Here is a 27,917-nt window from a genome sequence, read left to right as displayed (position 1 = left end):
ATCTCCTCCCCGAGACCCCTCTGCAAGGGGATCTCCAGTGGCCTACTAATGGGCTTTGGATCTCCACTCCGCACTGCCCCCATAGGACTGGTCTCTTCTGATAGCATGTCCAATGGGCTTGAGACGAAGTCTCACCACCCTTGCCTCCAAGGAGCATTCTGGCTGTACTTCTTGCCAGAGAGATCTATTTGTTCTCTTGGCAGTCCATGGTACTTTGAATACCATTCTCCAACACCATAATTCAAAAGCATTGATTTTTCTTCTGTCTTCCTTACTTAATGTCTGACTTTCACATACATATTAAGTGATCGAAGATACCATGCTGTGGCTCAGGCTCACCTAAGCCCTCGTCCTCAAAGTCCCATCCTTGCTTTTCAACACAGTAAAGAGGTCTTCTTCAGCAGATTTACTCAGTGCAATGGGTCGTTTGATCTCATGACTACTGCTTTCAAGCAGCTCGAGCCCCAGATTTGGTTTAAAAATCAAATCTATTTGGTAAGGCATGGAACGATAAGTTACAAGAGTGCGCATCTGAGAGTAAAGATCTGAGGATGATAGCACCAGCAAATGACACGCTGTAACGTTGTGTGTAGTACATATTCCTAAGGGTGAGCTATTAAAGGGGGAAAAAATAAATGGCTCCAAGTGTGGTTTGTCCTAACTTGAAGAGGTCATTAAGTGAAAGCCTGCTTGTACATTTGCTCTCGAGAATTTTTAGCCAAACTAGACAGTGAGTGTCTGTCTTTCCTGACAAGGATTATCCTAAAACTAACTGAGAAAGTATTAGCTAAAAGCGCATAGAGATTTATGGCTTCAGTTGGACCAAGTAAATGTTGCTTTAGCCTGTGATTTGTTGTCTAGTGAACAACCACAGAACATGTCCTTTATGATTGATTGACTTATTTCGGGCCTTGATATACGAGCATCTTAAGCTGAAGATTTGAACTACAACTCTCCCTGTGCTTGTCTCGTATATTTCAGAGATGCTCCTATTAAAATGTTGGTCTGGTGATGAGCTCAGAAGAAGTTATTCTTGTTAGGAGACTTGGGTTCTTAAACTGGGCTTTGAGTCCTATTTATATCAATGGAAGACTTCAGCTGCTACCAAGAAATCATTTGCCGCACAAATCCCTAAATATGTCTGTGGAAGTTTAGAGAAATGTTCAACATGCTTCAGGCACTTAATTCTTAGAGTCCAAAGCATATAATTTCTGTGTCTGCATAAATAGTATTAGTGTTTGGGTGTGTTTTAGAAAAAGAAAGCTTGGTGACAGAGACAATTAATAGTTAAAAGCTTTAAATTTATTGTATGTGTTTATGTGCATTGGAGTGGAAAACAGAGACCCAAATGCATCGGGTTCACTTGACACAATTCATTTCTCAACAGAGCTACAGAAAAGGGCAAGCACGTGTCATAACAGAGCAGGTAATGCTTCAGAACTTACTCCTAGTTTAATTGCAGAAAGAATGCACATTCTTGATAAAACTAAAACTTTTAATTATACAGAAGTTTGTAAGTAAAATACTTCTTTTGATGTAGCGGTTATTTATGTGTTGGGCTGCTAATCACAAGGTCAGCAGTTCCAAACCTCAAGCTGCTCTTGAAAAAGATGAGGCTTCCTACTTCCATAAAGAGCTACAGCCTCAAATCCATGGGTGCAGTTCTACCCTGTCCTGTAGGGTCACTCTAAGTCAGAATCAACTTGATGGCAGTGAGTTTGTTTTGAGGGGCTTTTGTTTGTTTGTTTACCCAGAGGTAGCCATTGTTAAGTTTTATTGTATATATTTTCACAAATGTGTGCATGGATTTATATAAAATGGACATACATTATTTTTCCTACAGATGAGAACTAATGATATTCTTTGGAACTATTTTTTCTCTCAACAGTATATTTGGCCTTTTATAAATGTGCTGTTGCTGTTGTTTTTAATGTTATCCAATGTCAAGTCAGTACTCACTCTTAGCAACCCTGTGTGCAACAAAACAAAACACTGCCCCACCCTATGCCAGCCTCACAATTGTTACGTTTGAGTCCATTTTTGCAGCCACTCTGACAATCCATCTTGTCTTTCTCTTTTTCAACGCCCTTCTACTTTTCCAAGCATCATGCCCGTTTTCCAAGAACTGGTCTCTGGATAACATGGGATGAAGTCCTGCCATTCTTGCCTCTAAGGAGCATTGTCGCTGTACTTCTTCCAAGACAAATTTGTTTGTTCTTTTGGCAGCTCATGGTGCTCTTAGTGTACTTCACCAGCACCATAATTCCAATGTATTGATTTCTCTGTCGATCTTCCATATTCAGTGTCCAACTTGCATGTGCATGTAAGGGTATTGAAAAATATCATGGCTTGATTCAAGCACACCTTAGTCCTCAAAGTAACATCCTTGCTCATCAACACTTTAAAGAGATCTTGTGCAGCAAAGTTTTCCACTACAGTGTGTACTTTTATTTCTTGACTGCTCCTCCCATGAACATTCATTGATTGTGGATCCAAGTAAGATGAAATCATTGACAACGTCAATCTTTTCTCCATTGATCATGATGTTACCTATTGGTCCATTTGTGAAGATTCCGGTTTTCTTTACATTGAGTTGTAGTCTATATTAGACTGCAGTATTCTTTTTAAAATCATTTTATTGGGGGCTCGTATAGCCCTTATCACAATCCACATATACATCCACTGTGTTAAGCAATACAAGTACATATGTTGCCATCATCATTTTCAAAACAATTTCTTTCTACTTGAGCCCTTGTTATTGGCTCCTCATTTCCCCCTCTCTTCCCAAAGCCCCCTCCCTCCTGAACTTTTGGTAATTTTTTTTTCATGTCTTACACCCATCACCCTCTTTTCTGTTGTTTGTTCCCCTGGGTGGGGAGGTTATATGTTCATCATTGTGATCGGTTCCCCCTTTCTCTCCTCACTTCCCCCCTACCCTCCTGGTATCACTACTCTCATTATTGGCCCTGAGGGGTTTATCCGTCCTGGATTCCCTATGTTGCAGGCTCTCGTCTGTATCAATGTACATGCTCTGGTCTAGCCGGATTTGTAAGGTAGAATTGGGGTCATGATAGTGGGGAGGGTGGGGGCATTAAGGAACTAGAGGAAAGTTGTATGTTTCATCAGTGTTATACTGCACCCTGACTGGCTAGTCTCTTCCTTGTGACTCTTATGTGAGGGGATGTCCAATTAAGACTGCAGTATTCTTTTGTTGTGTTCAAATAACTACCTTTTGGTCCATTCATCCCACATGAACACAATAAATTATTCTGGAATTCCCATTCTTATGTGGCTACATAGTTTGTAAGATCCACACAGTTGAATGCCTTTCCATAGTCAATAAAAGCACAAGTTTAAATGAAATTTTTATAAATATATAATATTAAATAGCTCTACTCCATTCTTTTACTATGATAAATTTACTCAATCATTTCCCTCTCTACATCTTTTGTTTTCTTTTTTATTATCTACTTATAAAAGCCATGCTTTGATTAATTATCTTTGTAATACAGATTTGTGCAAATGGGAGCATGTAATTATGGGCTCAATTCCCATAGACTTACAGTAGACTTAAGAATCTGTAAGTAGACTTAGAGAACCAAAGGCTATGTCCACTTTAAATCTGAACAATTATTGCCAAAATTTTCCCCGACAGTGGTTGCTCCTATCTACCAAGAAAAAAACCAAATTCACTGCCATAGAGCCAATACTAACTCAGTGAGCCCCTGTGGGTTTGTTGAGAATCACTGCTGACTCATTATAACCCCTATGGGTTTCCAAGGCTGTAACTGATTATGGGAGTAGAAAACCCAGTCTTTCTTCCAAGGAACTGCTGGTGGTTTTGAACTGCCAACCATGCAGATCACAGCCCAATACATAACCACTAAACCACCAGTGTTCCTGCTTCAATTTACAGTCCCTGTGAGTCGGAACTTACTAAATTCTCCCAGGAACCATGAGGTAGGCATCAATTTCACAGATAAGTACACTAAAACTGAGTCACAACGCTACTTCCCCTGCCTGCTTAACAGCCACATAGCTGGTGCATGTGCTCACGTGGTGATGGACGACACAGAGCACAGTCAGCATGGCATTGGTGATGGAGCCATGGCTGTTTGCTCCACAGAGACTGCAATCTAAGAAGCCATGCAAAACATACTCTCATGGGCAGTGGTATGTTAAGAAAATAAATGTAGTGCTGTGATTTAAAGCAGGTAGGGGAAGATCATTCGAAACCTGTTCACAGTCACTGAGCAGACACTGTGGGTGTTATGCATTTTTACACCCAGTGACCCTAATAAGAGTAGAAGCACCCCACAGGGTTTCCAAAGCTGTACTCTTAATGGACACCAACTGCCACATGCGTCTTCCTCAGAATGGCTGGTGGGTTCAGACCACGGCCTTTGGCTTAGCAGCCTGGCACTTGGCAATTGTGCCACGTTAAGCACAAGCACCGTGACTTATCTGATCAAAGCCTGGCATAACTACTAACAATAAAGTTGTCATTGCCCTTTAAAGTCTCTTTCCCTTCTCTACCTGTTCCCTTTACTAGCAGGCATTTTTTCTTGTCTATTGACAGCGATGTTTATTTATCCTACAAAGGAAAAGGAAATGTTGTATTAGCAAAATTAAAAACAACAACAACAACGTGGGAGTGTTCCTTCAACTACCATGCAAACAAAGCACCATTGGAAATTAACTGTGTCTGAACAGCATACATTATTAATACATGGAGCCTCCAAAAGTTTATACACAAAGCCCACTACTATCGATGCTGACTTCAAGTGACCCCAGCGAGGATCCCTGAGACTGTAAGCCTCATCTTAAGATGGCAGCTTTGAACTGCTAACCTTGTCCTTAGCAGCCCAGCATCTAACCCCCAGCGCCATCATAGCTTCTTCCCAAAAGGCTATCGAAAAATGGGATTGAAAGAGGATGGCATTTTCCACTAGCCTTTTGAAGCCCCCTCACGTACATGGACTGATGTTTGAAATCGGAACATCAAATTACAACAGTAGATGTGTTTTCTACAACATCTTCCTTCCAGAGGTATACTGTATATGGACTCTGAAGAAGGAGCCCTGGCAGTGTAGTAGGTAAAGAGTAGGGTTATGATTCAAACCCACCAACCTCTGCACAGGAGAGACACGAGACAGTCTGCTTCCACCAGGGTTTACAGCCTGGGAAAGAAACCCTATGGAGCAGCTCGGCTCGACTTCCTGGGGTCACTAGGAGTCTGGATGGCAGTGGATTTTAGACGCTTAAAACGTGTGTACAGATTTTAGAAACAAATATTGGAGATTGAAATCCAGACATATTCAAACTTGCTCAAACAATTCCAATTCAATAAAACCAAAACCTTCAGCAAATAGGTATATAAATGTAATGCTGTAGCATATTCAAGAAAAAATAGGCTTTAATAGAAATTTTCCATTGTGTGTATAGAATTAAAAAGTGTTTAATGTGGATGTTAGAATTTATATATCAACAGGATAGCTTTCTCTTGGTACCAACCATCTGTATTTAAAATATATATATGTTTTAAGGAATAAAATGGAGCTAGTATTCTTGCTTGGAATAATTACCAGAAATGTTGTTTATAACAAAAATAGCAAGAGGCTTAGGGAAAGATGAACTCATGTTTGGCCCTAGCCATGTTTGAATTCTGTTATATGAGGTAGTTAAGAGTGAAAGCCAGTTTTGCACTTAATGTCTATTGCTTAGGAAAGAGAGTGCCCCAATGCTCTCCCGCTGCCTTGGACTTTCTAGCAGTAATTACCTCTGGTGGTTCACCTAGCCTCTAGGTGCGCGTGACCTCCTTCGTAAAATGGGTAGAGTCCCTACCCCATGGGTGGTGGTGTTTGAGCCCTCTCTAACATAGGCAGCCAACTCACGGGAAAGAGTAAATGAAGAGCGCAGTGCTTGGAGTAGGATGTTAGAGATTCTGCTGCTTCCGTTACCACTACGGTAATATCATTGATAGACTCTTCTGTATTTTTCCATCTGTTTTCTAATACCAAATAAATAGAATGAGATTGGTGCGTAAAGAGTAAGACAAGTTATAGAAGTCCGTATGTGTTAGACTTCTGCCAGCAGTTTCTTTCCTAGACGTTTAGGGAGAGCCACACACACACACACACACACACCCCACCCTAACCCCCTTCCCCCCCTACACACCTTTCAGTGCTCTTTATGGGATCCCCACAGGCCAATTGCATTCATTTCCGCTGGCCTATGCCTTTGCAGAACTACAGACTCACAGCCACCTGGAGGAGGGCAGAACTACTTCAAGGATGTGTGTCCACTTAGCTACTGCGCACATCCCCGTAGAAGGCCGGGAGTGGCACAGGGGAGCCCAGGGCTGCATTGCCAAGCGGAGAACTCGGAGGATCACTCCCCACCACGTGCAGTGAGAGTAGTTAGTACATCTACAGGCTGCTTTCACATACCTTAGCTCATTTGATTTTCTTAGCACTGAAGCATGTATAATTAAGGTGCAGTTCTCCCCCTTATTTTGACTACAGTAACTGGGCTTAGTCTTACTGTGTTGACATTATCATGACTTTTCCAAAGTGGTAAGATGTTTCTTTACATATTGATCTTCAGCCTCTAAAATGATCTCTGTTCTGTAACCACGACAATTAAGCTTAGAGGAGGCACTCATGGGGCTACGGGCAGGGGACCTGATTTTGTTTTAGCTTTGGAAATTTGCCCTTATTTGAGAACTAGAAATGTCTGTCACCCATAATTTTATTTTATAGGTTCAAATACCATTGAACATCACTGTGAGTTTTGGCTGGTTCAATGCAATGGTAACTGAGATTTTGCTAACTTAACACCCCATTTTAAGAGGAGAGAACAGTTCAGCACTTCTACTACCATTCTAACTATTTTATTAACTTGCTAAACTGTCATTAAGGGCTGTTCTAAAACTCATCAGATTTCCTAAACTTGTTTAAAGCCACGGAAGTGTAACCTAGTCTAACTTCAGAACCACCACTTTGTCCCTATCACCTGGCTCATTCGGTCTCCAGATGAAATCCATGCAACGGTCCAAGTTCAGATCAGTCACCCAGCTTATAGGGCACTAGCTCCTTTATCAGCAGTAGGTACTTTGTGCCCTGTTTGTGATTACTGGGAAAAAAATCATCTTAAAGTCATGCCTCCATTATTCCATCCCAGTAGACTTACCTGGTGAGCTTTGCTTAAAGAGAGTGCTGTTTGTGGGTTTTGTTTTGTTTTTTAACCTTTTATTAGGGGCTCATACAACTGTTATCCCAATCCATACACACATCAATTGTGTAAAGCACATTTGTACATCGTTTCTCAAAACATTTTCTCTCCACTTAAACCCCCGACATTAGGTCCTCATTTTTCCCCTCCCTCCCCGCTCCCCTCTCCCTCATCAGCCCTTGATAGTTTATAAATGGGTATTTTGTCATATCTTGCCCTGTCCGACGTCTCCCTTCACCCACTATTCGGTTGTCTGTCCCCCAGGGAGAAGGTCACACACAGTTCCATGTAATCGGTTTCCTCTTTCCTACCCATTCTCCCTTTACCCTCCCTGTTTTGCCACTCACACCACTGGTCCTATAGGGCTCATCCATCCTGGATTCCCTGTATTTTCAGTTCTATCTGTACCAGTGTACCTCCTCTGGTCTAGCCAGACTTGCAAGATCGAATTCGAGTCATGGTAGTGGGAGTGGGGAGGAAACATTTAGGAACTAGAGGAAAGTTGTATTTCTCATCGTTGTTACATCACACCCTGACTGGCTCATCTCCTCCCCGAGACCCCTCTGCAAGGGGATCTCCAGTGGCTTACTAATGGGCTTTGGATCTCCACTCCGCACTACCCCCATCATTCACTATGGTAAGATTTTTTGTTCTGATGATGCCTTACACCTGATCCCTTTGACACCTCGTGGTTGCATAGGCTGGTGTGCTTCTTCCATGTGGGCTTTGTTGCTTCTGAGCTTGATGGCCGTTGTGGGGTTTTTTTGAAGTGAAATCTAAGACAGAAATGAAAAGCCCAGTCTCAAACCACTGTGCCAGGGACTAGAATTCTCTGCTCTGCAGAGTACTTTGCTGTTTCCACCTCCTAAATGATCTGCTAAAACAAAATAGTAGTAAGTACTTCATTGTGAGGTAGCACCTTCTCCTAGGTGGGGCTGGGCTGGGCTGGGCGGGGCTGGGCTGGGTGGGCGGGGCTGGGCTGGGGTATCCATTGCCTTCTGAGTGTGAGGCTAGAGAACAGCGACGTTGTCCTTTTCGAGTCACCTCCAGTCTGTCTGGATCTCCCCATGGTTTGTAGCCACATAGGCTTGCAAGCGTGTGTGTAAGTCCCCGAGGAGCAGAGGCTACAGCTCCTTCTTGGATTTCGAGGTGTGCTTCAGGCCAACACAGCCTTCCATCCACAGAAGCCTCGGAGCACTGAGACTAGTTCCAGATATCCCTGGTTTGTAAGATGCAAAACTGGCTGGTGTGGTTTAGGAATCAGTTCCCAAATTCCTTAGGTTCAATTCTTTCCCTCTTCAGCTCACTGCATTTTATATGTAAACTCGCAAACGTTCATGGTTTAAAAGGTGGGTTTAGGACTAAAGTGTTTTCGTTTCAGTACCTTTACAACATGGTGTGGCGAGCTCCCATTTAAACTGCCTTTGGCCCATGACCAGAAATTATCCCCTTTGTCACACCTAACTTACTTCTTAAACATGCCCCAAGAAAATGGATCAGAAAGACCACTCTAGTCAAATGGACATCCCGATGCCTTAAAGCCAACAGTTCAAAACAAGTTTCTCCGATCACAGCGTCTTCTGGTGGTTTTTGTAGGCCATCGTGGAGATGCTCTGGAAGTCAGCTGTGCTTATGCTTGTTGTATTTGTGTATCTTGTGGTATATAACTCATTTCTTTTCCTTTTAGGACCAAGAAGAAAACAAGGGAGCTACAAGTTGGCCTGAATTCTACATCGATCAGCTGAACTCCATGGCTGCTGTAGGTATACCTTATGTTCTTTGACACACAGTTTAAAATGCCAGTCTAGTGCAGAACACACAGTTGCACAATAAACTCGTTTTGTGTAAGAACAACCCACTGGCATTGCTTTTCCAAACTCGATTTGCAGCTCTCAGCACAGGGGGAAGACAGAGGGCAGAAGTGGTCCTTGGCAAAATGCTTTTTCCAGTATGTCTTAAATAAAATCAGCACACACTAAAATATAAGTGAGTTTAATGTTATAAGAGGAAATGTAATCTTAAATCTGGCCTGTGTTCAACTTTCAACTTGCAATTGCTCTTGCCTGCCGATCATTTGGCGCTCTGGCCTGGCAGCAGTGTTCCAAAAGTTAATACCATGTCAATGTAGTATAATTCAACTGTTCCAGCACCATCTCCCCCCATTCTCCTCCTGCCTGGGGACTTGCCAGTTCCTGGTTCTTGCTTTTGCTGGACACTATGGTGGTCCTAAAGTCCTCTTCAGACTCACGAAATACATGCAATGATGCTGAATGCAGGAGGGTCACAGGCCAGTGGGTTGGAAGTCTGGTAGATCCAGTGGTGGTAATCATCTCAGCACTGGCAGGGGTCTCTACGTGGCTTCTCCAGCTCCAGAGACCTGGTTGTATCAGGGTATGTCCATGTGGCTTCTCCAGCTCCCAGGGCATAGCACCAAGTGTCTTGTCAGAAGAGCATCTCTCAGGGAGTAAGCAGCAGAGAGAGAGTCTCCTGACTCCAAGGAGGAAATCCAGGAGTTCTCATAATTCTCAGGATCAGGCCAGGCCCACACAGAAGCCTCATTGGTTATATCTTGATTGACAGGCCAGACTCCACCCCTTCACTTGTAATCCTTTCAAAGTGACACCAGATTATGTAACTACCACAAGGGCGGCGTAGGACCAGGCAGTGTTTCATTCTGTCGTACATGGGGCCCTATCAGTCAGAACCGACTTGTTGGCACCTGACAACAGCAATAAGGTGCTCGTTTACACATGAACATAACCAGGTGCTCATGGAGTGGCGGGTTTAATGAAAAGGAATGATAATGAAAATAATGGCTCTGAGGTGTCCTTGGGAAATATTGGACATTCGGATTTGTTTTTACATATGGTATTTCTATTCCTTTAAAAAAAATCATTTTATTGGGCGCTCGTACAACTTATCACAATCCATCCATCCATCCATTGTGTCAAGCACATTTGTACATTTGTTGGCAGCATCCTTTTCAAAACATTTTCTTTCTACTTGAGCCCTTGGTATCAGCTTCTCCATTTTTCCCCCTCCCTCTCCACCTCCCTCCCTCATAAACCCCTGATAATTTATAAATTATTATATTTTCATGTCTTACATGGATCGATGTCTCCCTTCACCCACTTTTCTGTTGTCCATCCCCATGGGAGGGGGTGATAGGTAGATCATTGTGATCAGTTCCTCCTATCTCCCCCCACCTGTCCCTCACCGTCCTGGTATGGCTACTCTCATCATTGGTCCTGAGGGGTTTGTCTGCCCTGGATTCCCTGTTTCCAACTCTTATCTGTACCAGAGTACATTCTCTGGTCTAGCCAGATTTGTAAGGTAGAATTGGGGTCATGATAGTGGGGAGGGGAGCATTAAAGAACTAGAGGAAAGTTGTATGTTTCATTGGTGCTATACTGCACCCTGACTGACTTGTCTCTTCCTTGTGACCCTTCTGTAAGGGGATTAGACATTAGGATTTTTGGTTCATTAATTGATTAAAATATATTCCCCGTGTCTAAACCGTATGAACTCTGATAACATTGTCTACATTACAAGCAACTTGACAACAGGCACCTGTTGATCACAGCTAAAGGATGAGGTTGAAAACAGATCATCAGCCGTTAAGCCGTAGTAGCTTTATGGGATGTTGTGGCTGATAAGAATTGGAGGCAGCCCACATTGGCATGCAGACTGCCTCAACAGGCAACACTCACAATTTTAATAGTCAACCCATTAGAGTCAACTCTGAGCATAAAATAAATATCCAAGTGGATGACAGCATCCATTATACCTTTCTCTCTCTCTATTCCCTGCCTTCCCCAAAGTCCTCATGGAAGATTAGTGTGCTTATCACTTAAAAGCAAACATTTCAGATGGTCCAGGATTTTGCTGCTGCGGCAAAGCCATTCCTATTTTTGTGAAATTTCAGGGACCTTGAAGTTTAGTCACTTCCTCTTTTCTAGCATTTTTCTCTGAAAGTACACCTCCTGCTGTCCTACAGTGAATAATAAACAGCCTGGTGAATGTGAACAAGGCTGTATAAATTCTCAAAGAAACTACGTGTTTTCCCTGAGGGCTTCTCAGCTAAAAAGCAGATCAGTAAGGAACAGAGAGCACTCATCAAATCTTCCTGCGAGGCAGCCTGCCTGCACATTGCCAAAGATGAGAAAAGGGTGACCTCAGCGTTTGTAGGAAGATGCTAACAGAATGTGAAATTTGGCTTGACCATCAGGAATTTTCTGTGGGTCCATCTAACCACTCATCATTTTAGAGCTTGTTACACTGCCTGCACTGAAGGCTATTTTCTGAATTCTCCCTGTTGGCTGTGAAGGGTTTAAAAAAGAAAAAAATGTTTTAAATTAAAAAAAAAAAAAAAGAACTGCCAGGCTGGCTGACTTTCGTTCTAATTAAGTCAGCATTGTCTGAAGTCTAACAAGAGAAGTTGCTTCTTCGGTTAGTGAGTTCCCTTCCATCAATGGAGAACAAAGCACTGTGGATTTTTCCATCTGAGGACAGTTAGATGCATTTGTCTATCAGGGACCTGCCCTTCTTGCCTTGTCTGGAGTAGACCTGGCTTAGTCCTGTGCTGGGGCATCTGTGATGTGCCAGTACATGGCGCGCTTCCTTCTCCATCGTCCCGCTTCCCCTGGGCAATGCTTTGTTGTCTTCTTTCATTGTCTGCAGCTTGGGTCTTAATCCAGAGTCCTTCCCTAAGAGCATCTCCTGGGGACTGCCTTGTCAGTGCCTTGAGTGTGCTTTGCTGTTTAAACACGTAACACGGTTTCCTAAAGCTCCAGATTGTGTCCGCTTCATTCAAAGGCAACAGCAGCCCATGAACTGACGCGGCCTCCAAACTCCTGCAGCCCGTAAGGAGGCCTGACCAGACCGGAAACACTGTGGTGCGTTTTCTGCCATATTTGCTGCCACTTCCCCTTTCTGCTACTGCCTGCCTACTGCCATGGAGTCAATGCCGACTCTTAACGGCCCTCAGCACAGAGGAGAACTGCCCTTCGGCTGTCTGAGACTATAACTTTCTTCATCTTTCTCCCATGGAGTGTCAAGTGGATTCAAACTCCTGGCCTCATGGTTAGCACCCAGTGCATGGCCCACTAGCCCATGATGGCTCCTCTTCGAATTCACTGCCATCGAGCCAATTCTGACTCATAGTGACCCTATAGGACAGGTATAACTGCCCCTGAGTTTCAGAGCAGCTGGTGTTTCTGAGCTGCAGACCTTGCAGATCTTAGCCCAACGCATAGCCGCCATGCCACCAGGGCCCCTGTGCACCTCTTGGCAACCCTATGTGTATAGACTGTAAATCTCTTAAGGGACCAGGCAGCCTTCTCTTTCTCCCTTGGAATTCCTAGTGGGTTTGAACCACCAACCTTGTTAAAATCCCCAAGCATAACCCACAGGATCACCAGGGTTTCTCCTCCTCCTCCTGTAGTTCTGGTTAATCCCTGTAGAGAAAACAAAAACTGTGTAGTTGAATGTAAAGCAACACAATACTGTGAGGGATTGGGTCCTAGGGCCTGGTAGAGCAAGCATACAGTTCCTATAAATCCCAGGCTCTAGGGGAGTTGTTGAAGGGCCGCCATCCATTGTGCACCAGGTTATCCCCCATTGTCTGCAGCTTTAGTGCGACCACTGCTTACTGAATGTACGTCATGTGACAGCCGAATAGCAGGCACTTTACATGTGGGTTTTAATCCTTCTAAGCATCCAGTGCTCTGCTGTTGTTAGATGCCATCAAGTCACAGGGACCCTATATACCACAGAAGGAAACAATGCCCAGTTCTGCGCCATCCTCACCATTGGTACTGCATAGACTCGGGTATAAGCCGAGTTTTTCAGCATGTTTTTAATGCCGTTTTTTGTGGTAAAATTAGCTGCCTCGGCTGGTATTCGGGTCAGCTTATATTGAAGTATATACGGTATGATGTTTGAGCCCCATCTCATCAAGGGTCTTCCTCTTTTTTGATGCCCCTCTCCACTTTACCCACCAATGTGGGTATTGTGCTATTTATATAGATCAGGAATCTGAACCACAAAAGTGACCTCGCTCGAGGTTTAAAGTCTGTTGGTAGGTTTGAATTCTGGTTCTCCCACCTCCTATCATCCCCTTTCCGTGTGCTATTACTAACACAGTTGTTAAAACCCAAGGGTTTGTAAAAGGTACCCGGTAACCCCATCCCTCCACCCCCTCACCCCCGCCCTGGTCTACCAAGGTTCTGAGGTTTGGGCAACCATGTGTTTTCTTTAAAGCCTCAGGAGTGTGGTAACTGATCCTGGTTGAGAACCGCAGCACTTACTGGTCTGGGAAGCCATTTGTGGAACAAGTTCAGTTACTTTGTGTAAGCCTCAGAACAAGAACGCTTTGTTCTTTAAAGGGCCCCTGAGTGATCTGTGGGCTTTCAGAGAGTGAAAGAAATGGTCTAATAAAAGAGTGCCGTCTAGCAGGTTTGAGAAGGACCTGGGCTTGCTTTGTATGCAGCTACTCCGTGGTCCCTAGCAAGAGGGATGTGACGGGGACGGCAGTGTACTTAGTGCTCCGGCTTATTTCTCCCTCCACAAGGCCATGTTTAAAGCAGGACTTGGTTCCAGAGTTCACCCCGGCCGACTCATGTGCCTGCTCTGGGCATAGCCCCACGTGCCCTCGTGTCTCCTTCATCTTTGACCGGAGGTCCCCTGGCCGAGTGTGCTCTGTCGTTTGCCCACTGCTTGCATAAGTGCAAATCCATTTCCGTCAAATTCCATCTCAACTCCCGGTGACTATATGTGGGCCGTGGGCTTCACACTGACCCAGAGGGTTTTTGCTGGCTGAAGTTTCAACCGCAGATCTCCAGGCCTGTCTTGTAGGGGGCCTCTGAATGGCCTTCAACCTCCAGCCTCGCAGTGAGTGGTCCCTTGTACTTCCCAGAAACTCCTTTGTCAGGGCCGAGAGCAGCAAAAGCCAGGGTGGCGGCGGTTAGTCAGTGCCATTGCATGAGTCCCTCCAGCCCGAGGCAGCTCCAAGTGCCACGTCACCCCTGCTCAGCCCTGCACCATTCTCACTCGCTGCGTCTCAGTCCACTGTTGAAGCTGCTGCGTCCGTCAGTCTATCTCGCTGCGGGGCTTTGCCCTTTTCTCTGACCCTCAGTGCCAAGGTGCACACTAGATATCTTGCCTGGTGAGTCATCATCAGCAATGCAAGCATATCCCCTTATTGCTAAACAGTGCAAGCTAAGCCTTCCTGCTAATACTGAAGTTTGAAAACTTGAGAGTTCATATACATTATTTTGAAGTCATCTTAGGATGTCAGGTTGACCCATCTAGCCTTGATTTTCTTAATATAAAAAAATTCAATCTTAGATCCAAATCTAATTGTGAATCGCATACCAAAAAAAAAGGGTTATAGTCTCTCCTGTTTTCAGAGAAAGGTAATGTTCCATTCTAATATTAGGAAAGGAAATTGTACTTTAATTTTCTTTGACATTTCATAAATCTCTCAACTCTGCTAGGGAGAGGCTTAATGTAGAATGCCTTTATTCAGACAATCTATCCTCATCAAGATTGTGTAGAGAATAAATATAGATGTCCTTACCAGCTGTTAGTGACCCACCATTAGAAATGCGTGCAGTTCTAAGGACTTGGTTCCAAATTGAAGACCATTGGGTCTATCCCAACCCTTAGTGACCTGACACGAGCGGCCTTCGACAAGTTGGTGGGGGAAACACATTAAAAGATCATGGAAGTTTCCATCAGCTTCTGTAGCCCTCTCACAAGACAGAATAGACCTTCCCATTGGGTTTCCAAGGGTGTAACTTTTACAGAAGCAGACAGCCACACCTTTCTCCAGTGGCGAGAGCAGCTGGTGTGTGGAAACCACCAGCCCTTCATTGATCAGTTGAGTGTTTATATCACTGTGCCGCTAGGATATCCTTAAATTTTGGCTAGGTTTGTGTAATTAAGCCTAGGAACAAGTGATGGTATTCATAAAAGATTTGGTTGTGAATTGCAGCTTCAAAGTGATTCCTTGAGATTCTAAACTAGTTCAGTGATGCCACAGGAGATTAGCTCTACTCTGCTGGGTTTCCCAGTGGATGGGTCTCACGCGGCCGGGGTGGAATTGACTGACTATTTCTGCATGCAGCTTCTTCCACCACCGTCCTCGGGTGACAGCTGTCCAGACCCATCACTAGCAACAAGACAGCGTTAGCAGAGACAATTAAGTGTTGAACAGAGAGCCCACGATTTTCATGTCAGTTGTCATAAATGACACTGATGGGTGGTGTGCTTCGGGTTCTACCCTCCTTCTCCTCTCAGTGAAGCCACATGCAGGCTTAGTTGTAATACTGATACTGTTGATCAAAGATAATAAGTACCAAAAGAACCTTTTAAAATAGATCAACCCAGCCTGTTTCCCAGCCAAATCTTTTATCTGATTCCTTCACAGGCAATACGATTGAAAGTCAAGAAGCATGTGGTGAGAGTACGATGAAGGGAAGGATCTGGTAGCTCTTGGGTGGAGGCTCCTGAGAGCATAGACAGAGGAGAGTTTTAATGTAGAGATTATCATGGGAGGAAGAGGAGTAGAACACATCTCTTAGCCTTGCTAAGGAGCCCCAATGGTGCTGTTGGGCTGCTATCCACAAGGTCAGCAGCCAACCAACCGCTCCATGGGAAAGATGAGGCTGTCTGCTTCAGTAAAGAGGTGTCATTTTGGAAACTCTACAGAGGCGCCACTATGAGTTGGAATTGACTCAAGCAGTAGGTGTGGTTGATCTAAACCTTACTAGTCTTTATGCTTTTATTAAATACATTGTGCTCTTAGATTAAATCTATCACATTAGATCTGCTTACTAGGAGCCTGGCTCTTCAAAGTAAAGCTTGTAAGACCTACAGCATCCACTTGGCCTGGAAGCGTGTCCAAAATGCAGTCTCTCAGTCCGCACACCAGACATGCAGCATCAGCACCTGCACTGTAGCAGGGTGCTCCTGCCATTCTGTCAGTATGCACACTTGAGGGGCACTGCCCTGGCAGATCCTTGGGTGAGATGATGCACCCGTACTCACATACATGTATGTTCAGGTGCATGCGCGCACACACACATCCCGACTTCCAAATCATTTCTAAGTTTGATGGATTCTAGACTTCATCTTCACATCAGGTCCAGTTTAATTATTCCCCTTAAAAAAATAATTCAGTGTAACAACCTCTTGGTCCGGGTCATACTTTCAGCTAAAAGATGGGGGAGAGAGGGGGGCCAGGTGCTGCCTGCTCCCCTGTTTTATAGTGCTATTGACTGTAATCAACAGGATGATGTTTTCAACTACAAGTCTAGTCGTAGAATCCACTACACCAGAGTGTAGTTGTAGACCACTTATACAGACATGTGGGTAGCGTCTCTGCTCATGAAGACTTCTAAGGGTTTCCTTAAAGCTTTACTTTAAAATGGACGATGAGTTTGTGGGATTCGTGGTGTCTGCTACTCTGCATTTTGACTTACAGTCTTAGTCATAGATGTCTTCATTGCTTATTTGAATCAAAGATATATCTATACATTGTAGGTTTGTTTTAATTTTACCAAAACAAACAAAAAATCTGGAATTTGTGAAAGTAATTTGAGTTTTCTCTCCATAGAGAAAGTCTCTTCTGGCTTTAGAGAAGGAAGAGGAAGAAGAGAGAAGTAAGACCATAGAGAGTTTGAAGACGGCACTCCGGACAAAACCCATGAGGTACTTCTTTTCCCCAGAGCGCGGACCGAGAGTCTCCCTGCTCTCCCTTCTCCCTCCTCCCCTCTCCCTTCGCACACTTCGTCTCTGGTGGGTGGGCAGTGTACCTCACACGGCCCCGGCCCGGTCGTCTAGGAAGTCTGTAACTTAAAACATGCAAGTGAGCCATGAGTGAGAGAGTTTAACCACTGAACATCCAATAAATTTATTTTCTTTCAGAAGAAGAGGTGTAGATACCGGTAAGATGACTGTAATTAAAAAGACAGTAATGTGTTGGTGAAGATGTTAGCATTCAAAGCCCTCTTTCATTCGTTGGTGGTCAAGATGTAAAATGCTGCAGCCACTTTGGAACACCAACTGCGCAGTTTCTTACATTGTTAAACATAGAGTTATCCTATGACGCAGGAATTTTATGCATAGATACCCAAGAGAAGTCATCATGTGTACACACATTATTTGTACACAAGTTGTTATATCCAAAATAGCCCCAAAGTGAAAAATGTCCGAGAGCTGATAAACAGAGAAACCAAACGTGATGGATCCATACAGTCAGCCGCGGAAAGGAATGAAGTACTCATGCGTGCTACAACACGGATGAGCTGCCTCAGAAACCGGTCAGGAAAGATCACCTACTGCCTGATTCCGTTATGGAAAATCCCCAGAACAGGCCAACCCAGAGACCAAAAATGAGTTAGTGTTGCCAAGGGGAAGGAGGTAGAGGGTTGAGGTCTTTAGGTGGTGATGAAAATGTTCTCAAGTGAGAAAGTGTGGTCGTGGGTACAGACAGCAGTAGATGAACTGAAAGCCACTGGATAGTGCACTTTAAGGGAGTGCCGTGTGTGTGTGTGTGTGTGTGTGTGTGTGTGTGTGTGTGTGAGAGAGAGAGAGAGAGAGAGAGAGAGAGAGAATCAGAGCCCAGGTTTTTATTTTTAAAAGGAGCAGACTTTGTGGCAACGGTGAATCCGTTATGACAGTGTACCTCCCACACCTTCATTTTCTACTAATGCCTCAAGATTTTTGGTGGTTTCTTGGGCTGCTTAAAGGTACAGTTCACTAGCACAGGTGCTGTAAAGGACGCCAATTGGTTTAACCAGTGCGGCTAGCTCTAGGCCAAATGACGGGGTGAAATGATAGAAAATAATGATTCCTTTCCTTGATTTGACTATAAAATATAGACTGACAAAATTCTGCTGGCCCATCAAAAGTGCAATGTTACTGCATGACCCCAGGGTCTTTTAGTTTATCCCAACTTGTTCTGTGTTTCCCTCAGATTGACGGATGTTCACGGGTGCCCAAAGCCAAACAAGTTTGGAAAATTCGAGAGTAGTTGAATAAACAGGTTACATGCATTCTGACCTTCTCAGTGGCTGCAACATGCAAATATACATTGCGAATTCTCCTCATTGATTTTAGACTGAGTATTTTAATAAATATTGATAAAAGTTATTTCACTAATGAAGTATTGCTCTTATATTGTTGGATTCCATGTGGCATCATACAAAACTTGCTACCAACACAGTTAAGGATATAGGTGATGATTTCTTTTTTTTTTTTTTAAGTACACATTTTGATCAGCTTTAACTTGTATCAATACCTGTAAAATCGCCTATAAGCAAGATAACATTTTTGTACAAAGTTTCTTTGTACAAAGATTGATTTTTAACTTTTTTTAAATATATAATCGTTTTATTAGGGGCTCATACAACTCTTCTCACAATCCATACAATAGATGATCATTTCTTTTCTTTGACGAGCAGTGTCCTGGAGTTTACAGATAGTCTTTGACTTTCAGTAGCCAGCACATATAGATGGGATGGTACAATAGCAGAATCAACAGATGACTTTAATCCAAGATAGCAAAGGTGTTCTGAATGTGCTCTTACTCCTGATTTTCTGTGGTCCACGTGGCCAGCTCATTGGTTCTTGGTACCAGATGAGATCTATTGCTGTCAAATGGCGATTTTTCTCCTGACTGTGTATAAATATTGTATGCCAAGAACAAGCCAGGGAACTGAGAAAACTTTACAGCAAAAGCCTTTTAGTTCTTCAGGGACTCACCCCCAATTTTTCCATTTTGGGATATTACGAAATTCCAGAAGGATTTCAGTCTGATGTCTCAACAGGTTTGTAACAAGATTCATCGACTTGGACGGCCTGTCGTGCATTCTCAACTTCCTGAAGACCATGGACTATGAGACCTCGGAGTCCCGGATACATACCTCTCTAATCGGCTGTATAAAGGCCCTAATGAACAACTCTCAAGGCCGGGCTCATGTGTTGGCTCATTCTGAGAGTATTAATGTAATTGCTCAGAGTCTGAGCACAGAGAACATTAAAACAAAGGTGGCTGTGCTGGAAATCTTGGGCGCCGTGTGCCTGGTTCCCGGGGGCCACAAGAAGGTTCTGCAGGCCATGCTGCACTACCAAAAGTATGCCAGCGAAAGGACCCGCTTCCAGGTGGGTGTGCCCTCGAATTTCTCCCCAAGAAGCCTGAGGTTCCCCCCTGCTGTGATCCCCCACACTATGACTTTCCGCATTTCCTTCCTCTTCGGGTCCAGCCCAGAGAGTAGAATGTACGTTTTCTATAGCTGATTGGTCTGGCCTTTTGTCTTACTTCCTATTTTAGAGCCCACATCCTTCCATTCTATTAAGTGAAATTTTTTTCTTAAACAAAAAAATTCTAGGTTGGTCTAGTCGATGTAGGATCATTTTCAACAGGGAGGTGTCACTGTGTTGTTACTCAACTATACGAATCAAGTAGAGTCAATGAAGCACAGCCTTCTGTCCTTTGTACGTATGTATACATGAACACATATATGATAGCTACATTTTGAATGTAGAGTGTTTAGGACTAATCATTAGGAAAAACTAATGGCTTTCTCTGGATCAATGTGATTCTGGCTAAACACGGGTCTAAAAATGAATTTGTGAGTATAGAAAAAGTAATGAGTATCCAGTTAGTAATGGTTCTGTCCTTTGTGTTGATATCCCTCTCCTTGTTAGACGTTGATGAATGACTTGGATAAAAGTACTGGGCGGTATCGAGATGAAGTGAGCCTCAAGACTGCCATCATGTCTTTCATCAATGCAGTGCTAAGCCAAGGCGCAGGAGTGGTAAGCACCTCTGTACTGCCATTAAAAATAAAATCCATTGGTACCTCATAATTTTCCAAAGTGGTACTTAATAATCTAAACATCACAAATGTATATTTTGCCTTCCTTTTGTTTTCAGGAAAGTTTGGACTTTAGACTTCATCTTCGTTATGAATTTCTGATGTTAGGAATTCAGCCTATAATAGATAAATTAAGAGAACATGAAAACTCTACATTAGACAGGTAAGTCAGACTAAGAAAGCTCAGGCTTTTCTGTGTTGGGTCGTGCATATGTCACCAAATCCCAGCCCATGACTTTCTTGTGTCCTGTTAGTTCAGTTTCCATAGTCTCGATAAAGGAAGTAGGACTTTGTATAGAGAACTTGCCATGGGTTTTAGCATGAAGCCTAATCCACATCCTACACCTGGCTCTTACTTGCTATGTATCCTGGCCAAGTGACTCAAATTTTCTGAGCCTTAAAAAATAGTAATAGTGATGATGCAGATAATGACTGCTGTGAAATTGGCTGTAAAATCTGTAGAATTACTTGGCATGCATGTTTTCATCTTTCTGTTGAATTGCTCTTGTTTATAATAACTTTACTATTTTCTAAAGTGTCCCACTACCTCTCAGACCTCTCTGTCTACCACTCCCCTTTCTCAGTTGCACACTGGTGCGTGCGCTTGTCCTTGGCATTCAGTGAACATGCCAAGCATACCCTTGCCTTTGCCTTTGCATGTGTTATTTCCTCATAGATCCCACAGTCGTGTAAAAATGACTCTTTCCCTTATTCCTGGCAAAGAGGCCTTTTCCAAACGTGTGCACGCCACACACCTCACTTCCCAGCATCCTCTACTCCATTTACTCGGATATCCCTCTCTTCGTAGAAGAACACATAGGAGGGGCTCAATCAATATTTGAATGAATAAACAAATGGGATACAAATTTTTTTATGATCTTTTAATCCAGTGGCTAGTCAGTCATATGGCATATGGGCTTGTTTTTGTTTTTTCCACAAAGGGAGCCATGACTAGAGTCTTGACCTCATTGTGTTGACACTCGAGTGTGTCATTTATCAATTGAGTAGATGTTGAGCATATGCTGAGGTATCCTGATGGCACAGTGGGGTCAGTGTTGAGCTACCAACTCTATGCTCAGAGTCACCAGATGCTCCTTGGGAGACAGAGGAGGCTGTTGGAGAGATTTTCAGCCTTGGAGAGAAACCCTGTGGATATAGAGTCACTGAGAACCAGAATTGGCTTGGTTGCAGTAATAGATAGTATGTGCTAGGCATGGGAGGTTTTCAAATCTCATTTCCTTGATGGCCTTTTTCCTTAAAAAGCACAGTTAAGACAATAAAATCTTGTTGTATTTCTTTTAGAGATATCACTGAGAAGTAAGGAAGTTTTAGCATGAGGGGGCTTCAAAAAGGTCATGGAAAACTTCCATCATCTTTTAGTGCCATTCCCAGCCCCCACACACACACACACTTTTTGAAGCCCTCTTGTATAAATGTCCAGATTCCTATCTGCTGTCTTTGTAGCATGTTCTAGCTTTAATAACTTTTCTTTGATTATCTTTTAGGCACTTAGACTTTTTTGAAATGCTCCGAAATGAAGACGAACTAGAATTTGCCAAAAGATTTGAACTGGTACGTATGCTTACAATTATTCTGATTGGACTCCTCAGCTCCCAGGGTTATCATCCCCTTGTAATGTGTCTTACAGAGTTGTCATGGACCAGGGTTAACCCAGGAGCCGAATCAAAGCCCTGTTCTGCTCCCTGAGTGGCAGGATTAGTTTCTGTTTGCCTTGGATTTGCTCACCCCGCGGGCATCGAGAAACTTGTATGTTTGACCGAGATTTCTTTTCCATGTGAGACAGGTTCACATCGACACAAAGAGTGCGACTCAGATGTTTGAGCTGACCCGGAAGCGGCTGACGCACAGTGAAGCCTACCCTCACTTCATGTCCATCCTACACCACTGCCTCCAGATGCCTTGTGAGTGCGCTCGTGGTTTGCACGTGTGTGCTTGGAAGTTTGGGCAACGTCCAAAGAGCCCTGCTTTCTGAACAGTGCTGTGTCGACTGGGTGCGGACCAGGGATCCCAAGCCAGAGTTCTGTGACAGCGCCATGCGTGTCAGCACACAGCTTCTTGTGAAAATCTCCAAGTAAAATGATTCGTGATTTACTTCAATATCCAAAAGAAATACATGCCTTGCAACACATTTAGAAAGGGGTAGAGTGTCCTCCTCCACCCAGTAAATTAATGATGAGCGGGTGTCAGAACTCAGGAAGCCCTGGTGCCAGCACAGTAACGCGCTCTCTGGTTCTGTGCCTCGGAAGGGTGAGCCCTCTAGCCAAAGACGAATCCTTGTTTTGAAATGTCTTCATCCTTTTCCACCATCACTTTCTTTTTCAGATAAGAGAAGTGGAAACACTGTTCAGTACTGGCTACTACTCGACAGAATTATACAGCAAATAGTTATCCAGAACGACAAAGGGCAAGACCCCGACTCCACGCCTTTGGAAAACTTTAACATTAAGAATGTTGTACGAATGTAAGTTTCTCCTTCCTTTGCTCCCTGTGAGATGTAAGGCTTTCATTTTGCCGTATTTAAAAAGAGCAGTTGGGAAAACTGACACGTTCTAGAGTTCAAACCTGAGTCGTGCATAACACATCTAAGTCACATCTGGACTGAAACTGCTTTCAAGCTGGCTCAGGATCTTCTCCGCAGCACAGTTCTGTTCTGTGGAGAACCGGGGAACCTCTGCACTTGACAGTGGGCCTTTTTAATCTTTGTAGTGACTACTCTTTTAACTGTTGTACAGGTTGGTTAATGAAAATGAAGTCAAGCAGTGGAAAGAGCAAGCAGAAAAAATGAGAAAAGGTAAGCGAGGGGGCCTGAGCAGAAGGAGGCCCTGCCCTCGGGTGGTCCCGCATGTCCTGCTTTTTGCATGCTTCGGAAATTTGCATTAATGATTCTTCTTGACGTTGGTGCATCCAACAGCTTTTCTCTTCTTTGTTTTTCTAAAGATGTCTTCAGGACAGTCTGTGCTGGCTTGTCTGAAAGCAAGCTATTCTGGTTGTCATGCCGATTTCCAGAAACATCCTTTTATCAGAGCCATGCACAGTCTTTTGAAAAGCATGTTATTCCGTATTCATTTCATTTAAATGCTCTTACCTACTAATCCCGCCAACCCTCTCCCTGAGTCATCACTGCTCTGTAAACCACACTGGGTGTTAGTAAGATCCGTCAGGGGCACTGGGTACTAGGCAGCATCGTGATCCTCCACAAGAGAAGCTCCGGAAGTGTGTTTTCAGCAGCCTGACTCTCCACCTGCCCTTTGTTTGCCACCAGTTGTAAACAGAAATCGAGAGGAAAAATTACTGACCTTTGCAGATATTTGTGTTATGAAACATTAGCTGGTCTGATCACACCTATCTCTGATGTTCTTGCTCAGCATCAGATGACAGATGGGACCCGTGTGCCCTTTGCTGCACCAGCCACTCACAGCAATGGACACAACGTTCCCTCTCCCTTCCAAATACCAGCAAGTTAAGCTGGCCCTTTTATGAAAATGGCCATACTTGACCTCAGCCCCTGTGCTCTGACCATGCTGGTTAACTGACTTCCTTTTCCTTGTCCAAGTTTTGCAGGCGCAGCCAGTGAAATACACCAGTTCTCACCCATGTTCAGTGTGCTGGGAAGAGGTGCCGAGAAAAGTTTAAGCACTTCTTTTACTCTCCCCACATTTGTCCTTTTCCACTGAGCAGAAACGCAGAGCTGCCACCGGCAGCAGACAAGTGTCAGTGGGAGGCCCTGTCAGATTGTGGTGCCTCCTATGAGCTCAGATTGCTGCCACATCGGTGAAGTCTGCCCAAGCATTTGCACAAACCAATTCCAGGCAAAGCACTGACTCAAAATTAGGCAAAGAGCTGTTATACCAAAGAGGCACTTGCTGATGAGCGGATCTCTTAGCAATACATTTCCAGGCAGAGCGTGAGCACTCGGGCATGCAGTTGAGTCTTAATTCTTAGAGCATAAGCACTGGGGTCCATTCGTCCGTCCAGTGAATAGTAAGAACTCAGAAAATGCTTGGTAAACGGATGTTATTTGTGGGACGAGTCCTTTAAGCTGGAGGTCACCAAACTTGGCAATGTAACAGGATCTTCCAAGTAGCATTTGCAACCACAGACTGGGAAGTTCTGCCCTGCCCTGTGGAGTGGGACCTGGGGGTCCCCCAAACACCTAAACTCCTCAGGTGATTCTGAGGCACAGCCAGGTTTACCAAAGGCTAATGCTGGCCACAGAAGCAAGGTCTCCGTTTTCAAAATGGTCAAAGAGAAATGACATGGGATATAGCGAAGTGATTTCTACATGACCCTCTGAAGAAGTCTGAGTAAACAGAAGTGCGTTGGTGGCTTTCTCAGTCAATATCCAGGTTGAAAATACGATCCAAGGCATTTAGCAGTTTGAGCCCCTCTCTGCACCCTCTGATTTTGAGGGGGAAGAGAAAGAGACAGAGAAGGAAAGGGTTTGAATGTGGGGTCAAGTTCAGTAATGGAAACCAGTTCGTATAGCTCTGCCCCAGCGGACTATGTCTCCAGTGGGTTTATTGATATAAAAAGAATAGGAACTGGGGCCAAGTATTTGAAGTAAAAATCTTCAGCTTAAACTTTAGTCGTTCTGTTTTCCAAAGCTCGGCATTTCCTGTCACGGCTGGAATCGGCAAGCACATATTTATTGACAGTGTGAATACATGCTCTGTTGAATTGGAACCCTATTCCCTAATAGCAGCGCCCAGGGAAGCCAGTCAAACGGCAGACAGCCGGAGGGTCATTTTCTTCCCCAATGACCGCGATCCCCCTGCTCCACCCAAACCACTGCCTTGACGTGTCAGATACTGAACACTCTCTTCACAAGCATAACAGTTGTTTGCCTGAGGCATAAAATGCTTCAAGTCCAAGTAACCCTGGGGGGCGGGGGGTGGGGAGATGACTGTTTGGGGACAAACACTGGGGCTGGCAGCAGCTCTTCCTCACAGCGAGGGATCCTGCTCGGCAGACATTCTGTGAGTCCCACTCGAGCCAGCAAACCCCGCAAGAGCTGGACTTCTCTCATCCCCCATTTGCAATGTGTGAAAGGGGCGACCATGTCTATGGCGCGATTGTGGATGAAATTCCACACAGGCACCATTCTCCTGGGCATACAGTTGCCCAAGCCAGCCCTCACTTTCTGTCTGTCTTTCTTTTTTAAACTATGGCTCTCTTCAACTCTTTCCAAAATGCAATTAGTAAATGATTTGCCTGAAACCTTCCCCCTCCCGCTCCCCGTTCCTGGCCCCCCCAAAGCATGAGCACCTTTTAGCCAGAAAGTCGAGCCCCTTGCTAGAGAAAGGAGATGGCATTCACCTCATGTGGAGCCACCACGCCCTCCCCCTCCCCGCCACCCCCCAGCCGTCCAGTTTCCTTTGGCATTGAGGGTTCTGTTCTCACAGCCGATTGTCCCCTGTCCCCCATCTGTGCTCAGAGCACAATGAGCTGCAGCAGAAGCTGGAAAAGAAGGAGCGGGAGTGTGACGCCAAGACCCAGGAGAAGGAGGAGATGATGCAGACCCTGAACAAGATGAAAGAGAAGCTTGAAAAGGAGACCACGGAGCACAAGCAAGTCAAGCAGCAAGTGGCCGACCTCACGGCCCAGCTCCAGGAGCTCAGCAGGGTGAGCACCAGGGCCCGCCCAGGGCGGCCTTCGCATCACAGCAGCCGCCCACACCTCGCTGCCCTGAAGCCCCTCATCCTCCCAGGGATAGCTGCTCACAGGGTGGGGGGAGCAGGATCTGAAATGTGTCGTGTGGTCGATCACAAGGGTCACGGGACTTGTGACCGCGTAGTTAGGCGGCCGAGGGGATTTGCAGTGAGCGTTTCACACACGGATCTTCTGACAGGAGCAGTAGAAATCACATGAGCATCTTACAACGCGACCTGTCCACACCAAACTGCTAGAGAAGGCAGTGAGAGAGCTGTGAATGCTTTGAACATAAATGCTGGGCCCCCAAATTTAAAGGGCGTCATGTCATAGCATCCATGAAGGCCCCCCAAAGTCCACTTACCCGAAGCGTTTCCCAGAAACTCATGTTTTCAGAAGTGTGAATTTCTCTGTAACCCACATTTTAGGCCAAGTGGCAGTCTCTCAGAATGGGAAACAAAGTTCTTCCTTGCACTGACCGCCTCCTGTTTTCTTTCTGCCTCTGCAGAGGGCCGTCTGTGCTTCCACCCCAGGTGGACCCTCGCCTGGAGCCCCAGGGGGGCCCTTTCCTGCATCCGTGTCGGGGGCTGTCCTTCCTCCTCCACCACCACCCCTCCCCCCAGGGGGCCCACCGCCTCCCCCAGGACCCCCTCCTCTAGGAGGGATCCTGCCACCTCCTGGGGCGCCTCTGGGTCTGGCACTGAAGAAGAAGAACATTCCTCAGCCCGCGAATGCCCTGAAATCCTTCAACTGGTCTAAGTTGCCAGAGGTGAGTCGCTTGTTCAGTTTCTCCCCTAGTAGAACACATGCACGCTCGCGCGCACGCACGCACGCACGCACGCACGCACGCAGCTCATGGTGTTCCTCGCCGTAGAGGAGAATGGTCCTTGTCATCGGATGACTCTGTCTTCCCATATATGGCATCAGGGGCCTCACCCGCTCAGATCCCTGCGTGACACGGCTTCTGGCGCAGTGACTCATGGTTTACCCAAACAGCTCACTTTGAGTATCTGGTAGAACAGATCATTTGGGATGGGCAGCAATTATTTTTATTTTCATTTTTGGTAACCATATATCTTCTTTGTTGGTACAACTATAAAACTTGATGTTTGCAGAACAAATTGGAAGGAACCGTTTGGACTGAAATCGATGATACGAAAGTCTTTAAAATTCTAGATCTGGAAGACCTGGAAAGAACGTTCTCTGCCTACCAAAGACAGCAGGTAACAGCCCGTTCCCTCCAGACACTAAACAGGGAAACTCCTGCCATTATCCATGGTCTCTGGGCCATCCGTCATTGCTCTGATACAATTACACATCTCAGTGCTCGACTGTTTGTCTGCCTGTCTTCCTAAAACACAGGATGCGTGTGTGTCCACGTGCCATCACTGTGTCCAAGTTGAAGGTATTTCACAGTGTCCCCCAAGGGGGGGTGCTAGAATGACCGATGGGCCGGGATGGGGTGGGGGGTGTTGTTGCAATAGCAGATACCTACACTTTATCTTGGGCTAAGGGATTGTAATTGCCAGGGGGTGCTGAGAACGTTTTTGGGGTTTTCCTCCTGAAAATAGGCCAAATAAGTCTGGGAAATAAGTATGGTGTTTAAGGGCTTAATACCTTGGTGTGTGTACAGCTGAAAAGGGGGGTGTCTCGATGGAAGAATAGGCCCTGATACTGAACTGTACCTAGTTACTTCCCTATTGAATCCTCACAGCTATGAGTTCTGTGTGGCTGTTGCAACAAATTATCCAGCACAGCAGAGCAGTAGACAATGCCTTGGGCAGGTTGGCTCGTGTTAGAAGATCTAAAAAAGTTTCCAGGGATGGAGATATGTGTGACCCCCTCTTCAAAGGAATCAGCCTGGGGTTGATGCTAATCACCATTCTCTTTCCCCCTTGAAAAGTTAGAGGAGGTCAGGTGCCCACACATGGATATTTTTACAATAGTAATCATTTTTAAGGGATTTTTTTTCTCCAGAAGGTGGGCAGAGGTTAGAAACAGATAAGACCCTGTGGATGGGGCTTGCTAAATTAATATAATTTGGCATCTGGACAGGCCCTGGAGGGCAGTGCTCACTCCCTGTTGTGAACAGGAGGTAGATTCAAAAGCAGGGCTTCAAGAGCTGCAAAA

General features: G+C 44.9%; 1 protein-coding gene across 3 annotated transcripts in view; it reads left to right on the top strand.

The window, feature by feature from the left end:
* Positions 1–27,917, top strand: part of DAAM1 (dishevelled associated activator of morphogenesis 1) — a 201,688-nt gene that overhangs the window by 126,795 nt on the left and 46,976 nt on the right. For all 3 annotated transcript variants that reach the window (XM_004698617.2, XM_004698618.3, XM_045287755.1), the window contains exons 4-15: positions 8,921–8,992; positions 16,853–16,947; positions 19,068–19,401; positions 19,948–20,058; positions 20,177–20,280; positions 21,623–21,689; positions 21,922–22,039; positions 22,461–22,599; positions 22,871–22,929; positions 25,573–25,760; positions 26,296–26,556; positions 26,903–27,010. In XM_004698617.2, the coding sequence (XP_004698674.1) occupies positions 8,921–8,992; positions 16,853–16,947; positions 19,068–19,401; positions 19,948–20,058; positions 20,177–20,280; positions 21,623–21,689; positions 21,922–22,039; positions 22,461–22,599; positions 22,871–22,929; positions 25,573–25,760; positions 26,296–26,556; positions 26,903–27,010 (1,656 nt within the window). The remainder of the gene's footprint in view (positions 1–8,920; positions 8,993–16,852; positions 16,948–19,067; positions 19,402–19,947; positions 20,059–20,176; positions 20,281–21,622; positions 21,690–21,921; positions 22,040–22,460; positions 22,600–22,870; positions 22,930–25,572; positions 25,761–26,295; positions 26,557–26,902; positions 27,011–27,917) is intronic.

Source organism: Echinops telfairi, unplaced genomic scaffold (genome assembly GCF_000313985.2).
Source record: "Echinops telfairi isolate 266 unplaced genomic scaffold, ASM31398v2 ScPeMD7_18;HRSCAF=68, whole genome shotgun sequence".
NCBI classification, from domain to species: domain Eukaryota; kingdom Metazoa; phylum Chordata; class Mammalia; order Afrosoricida; family Tenrecidae; genus Echinops; species Echinops telfairi.
The sequence above is the reverse complement of the archived record's forward strand: the minus strand, read 5'-3'. Positions and strand labels throughout refer to the sequence as shown.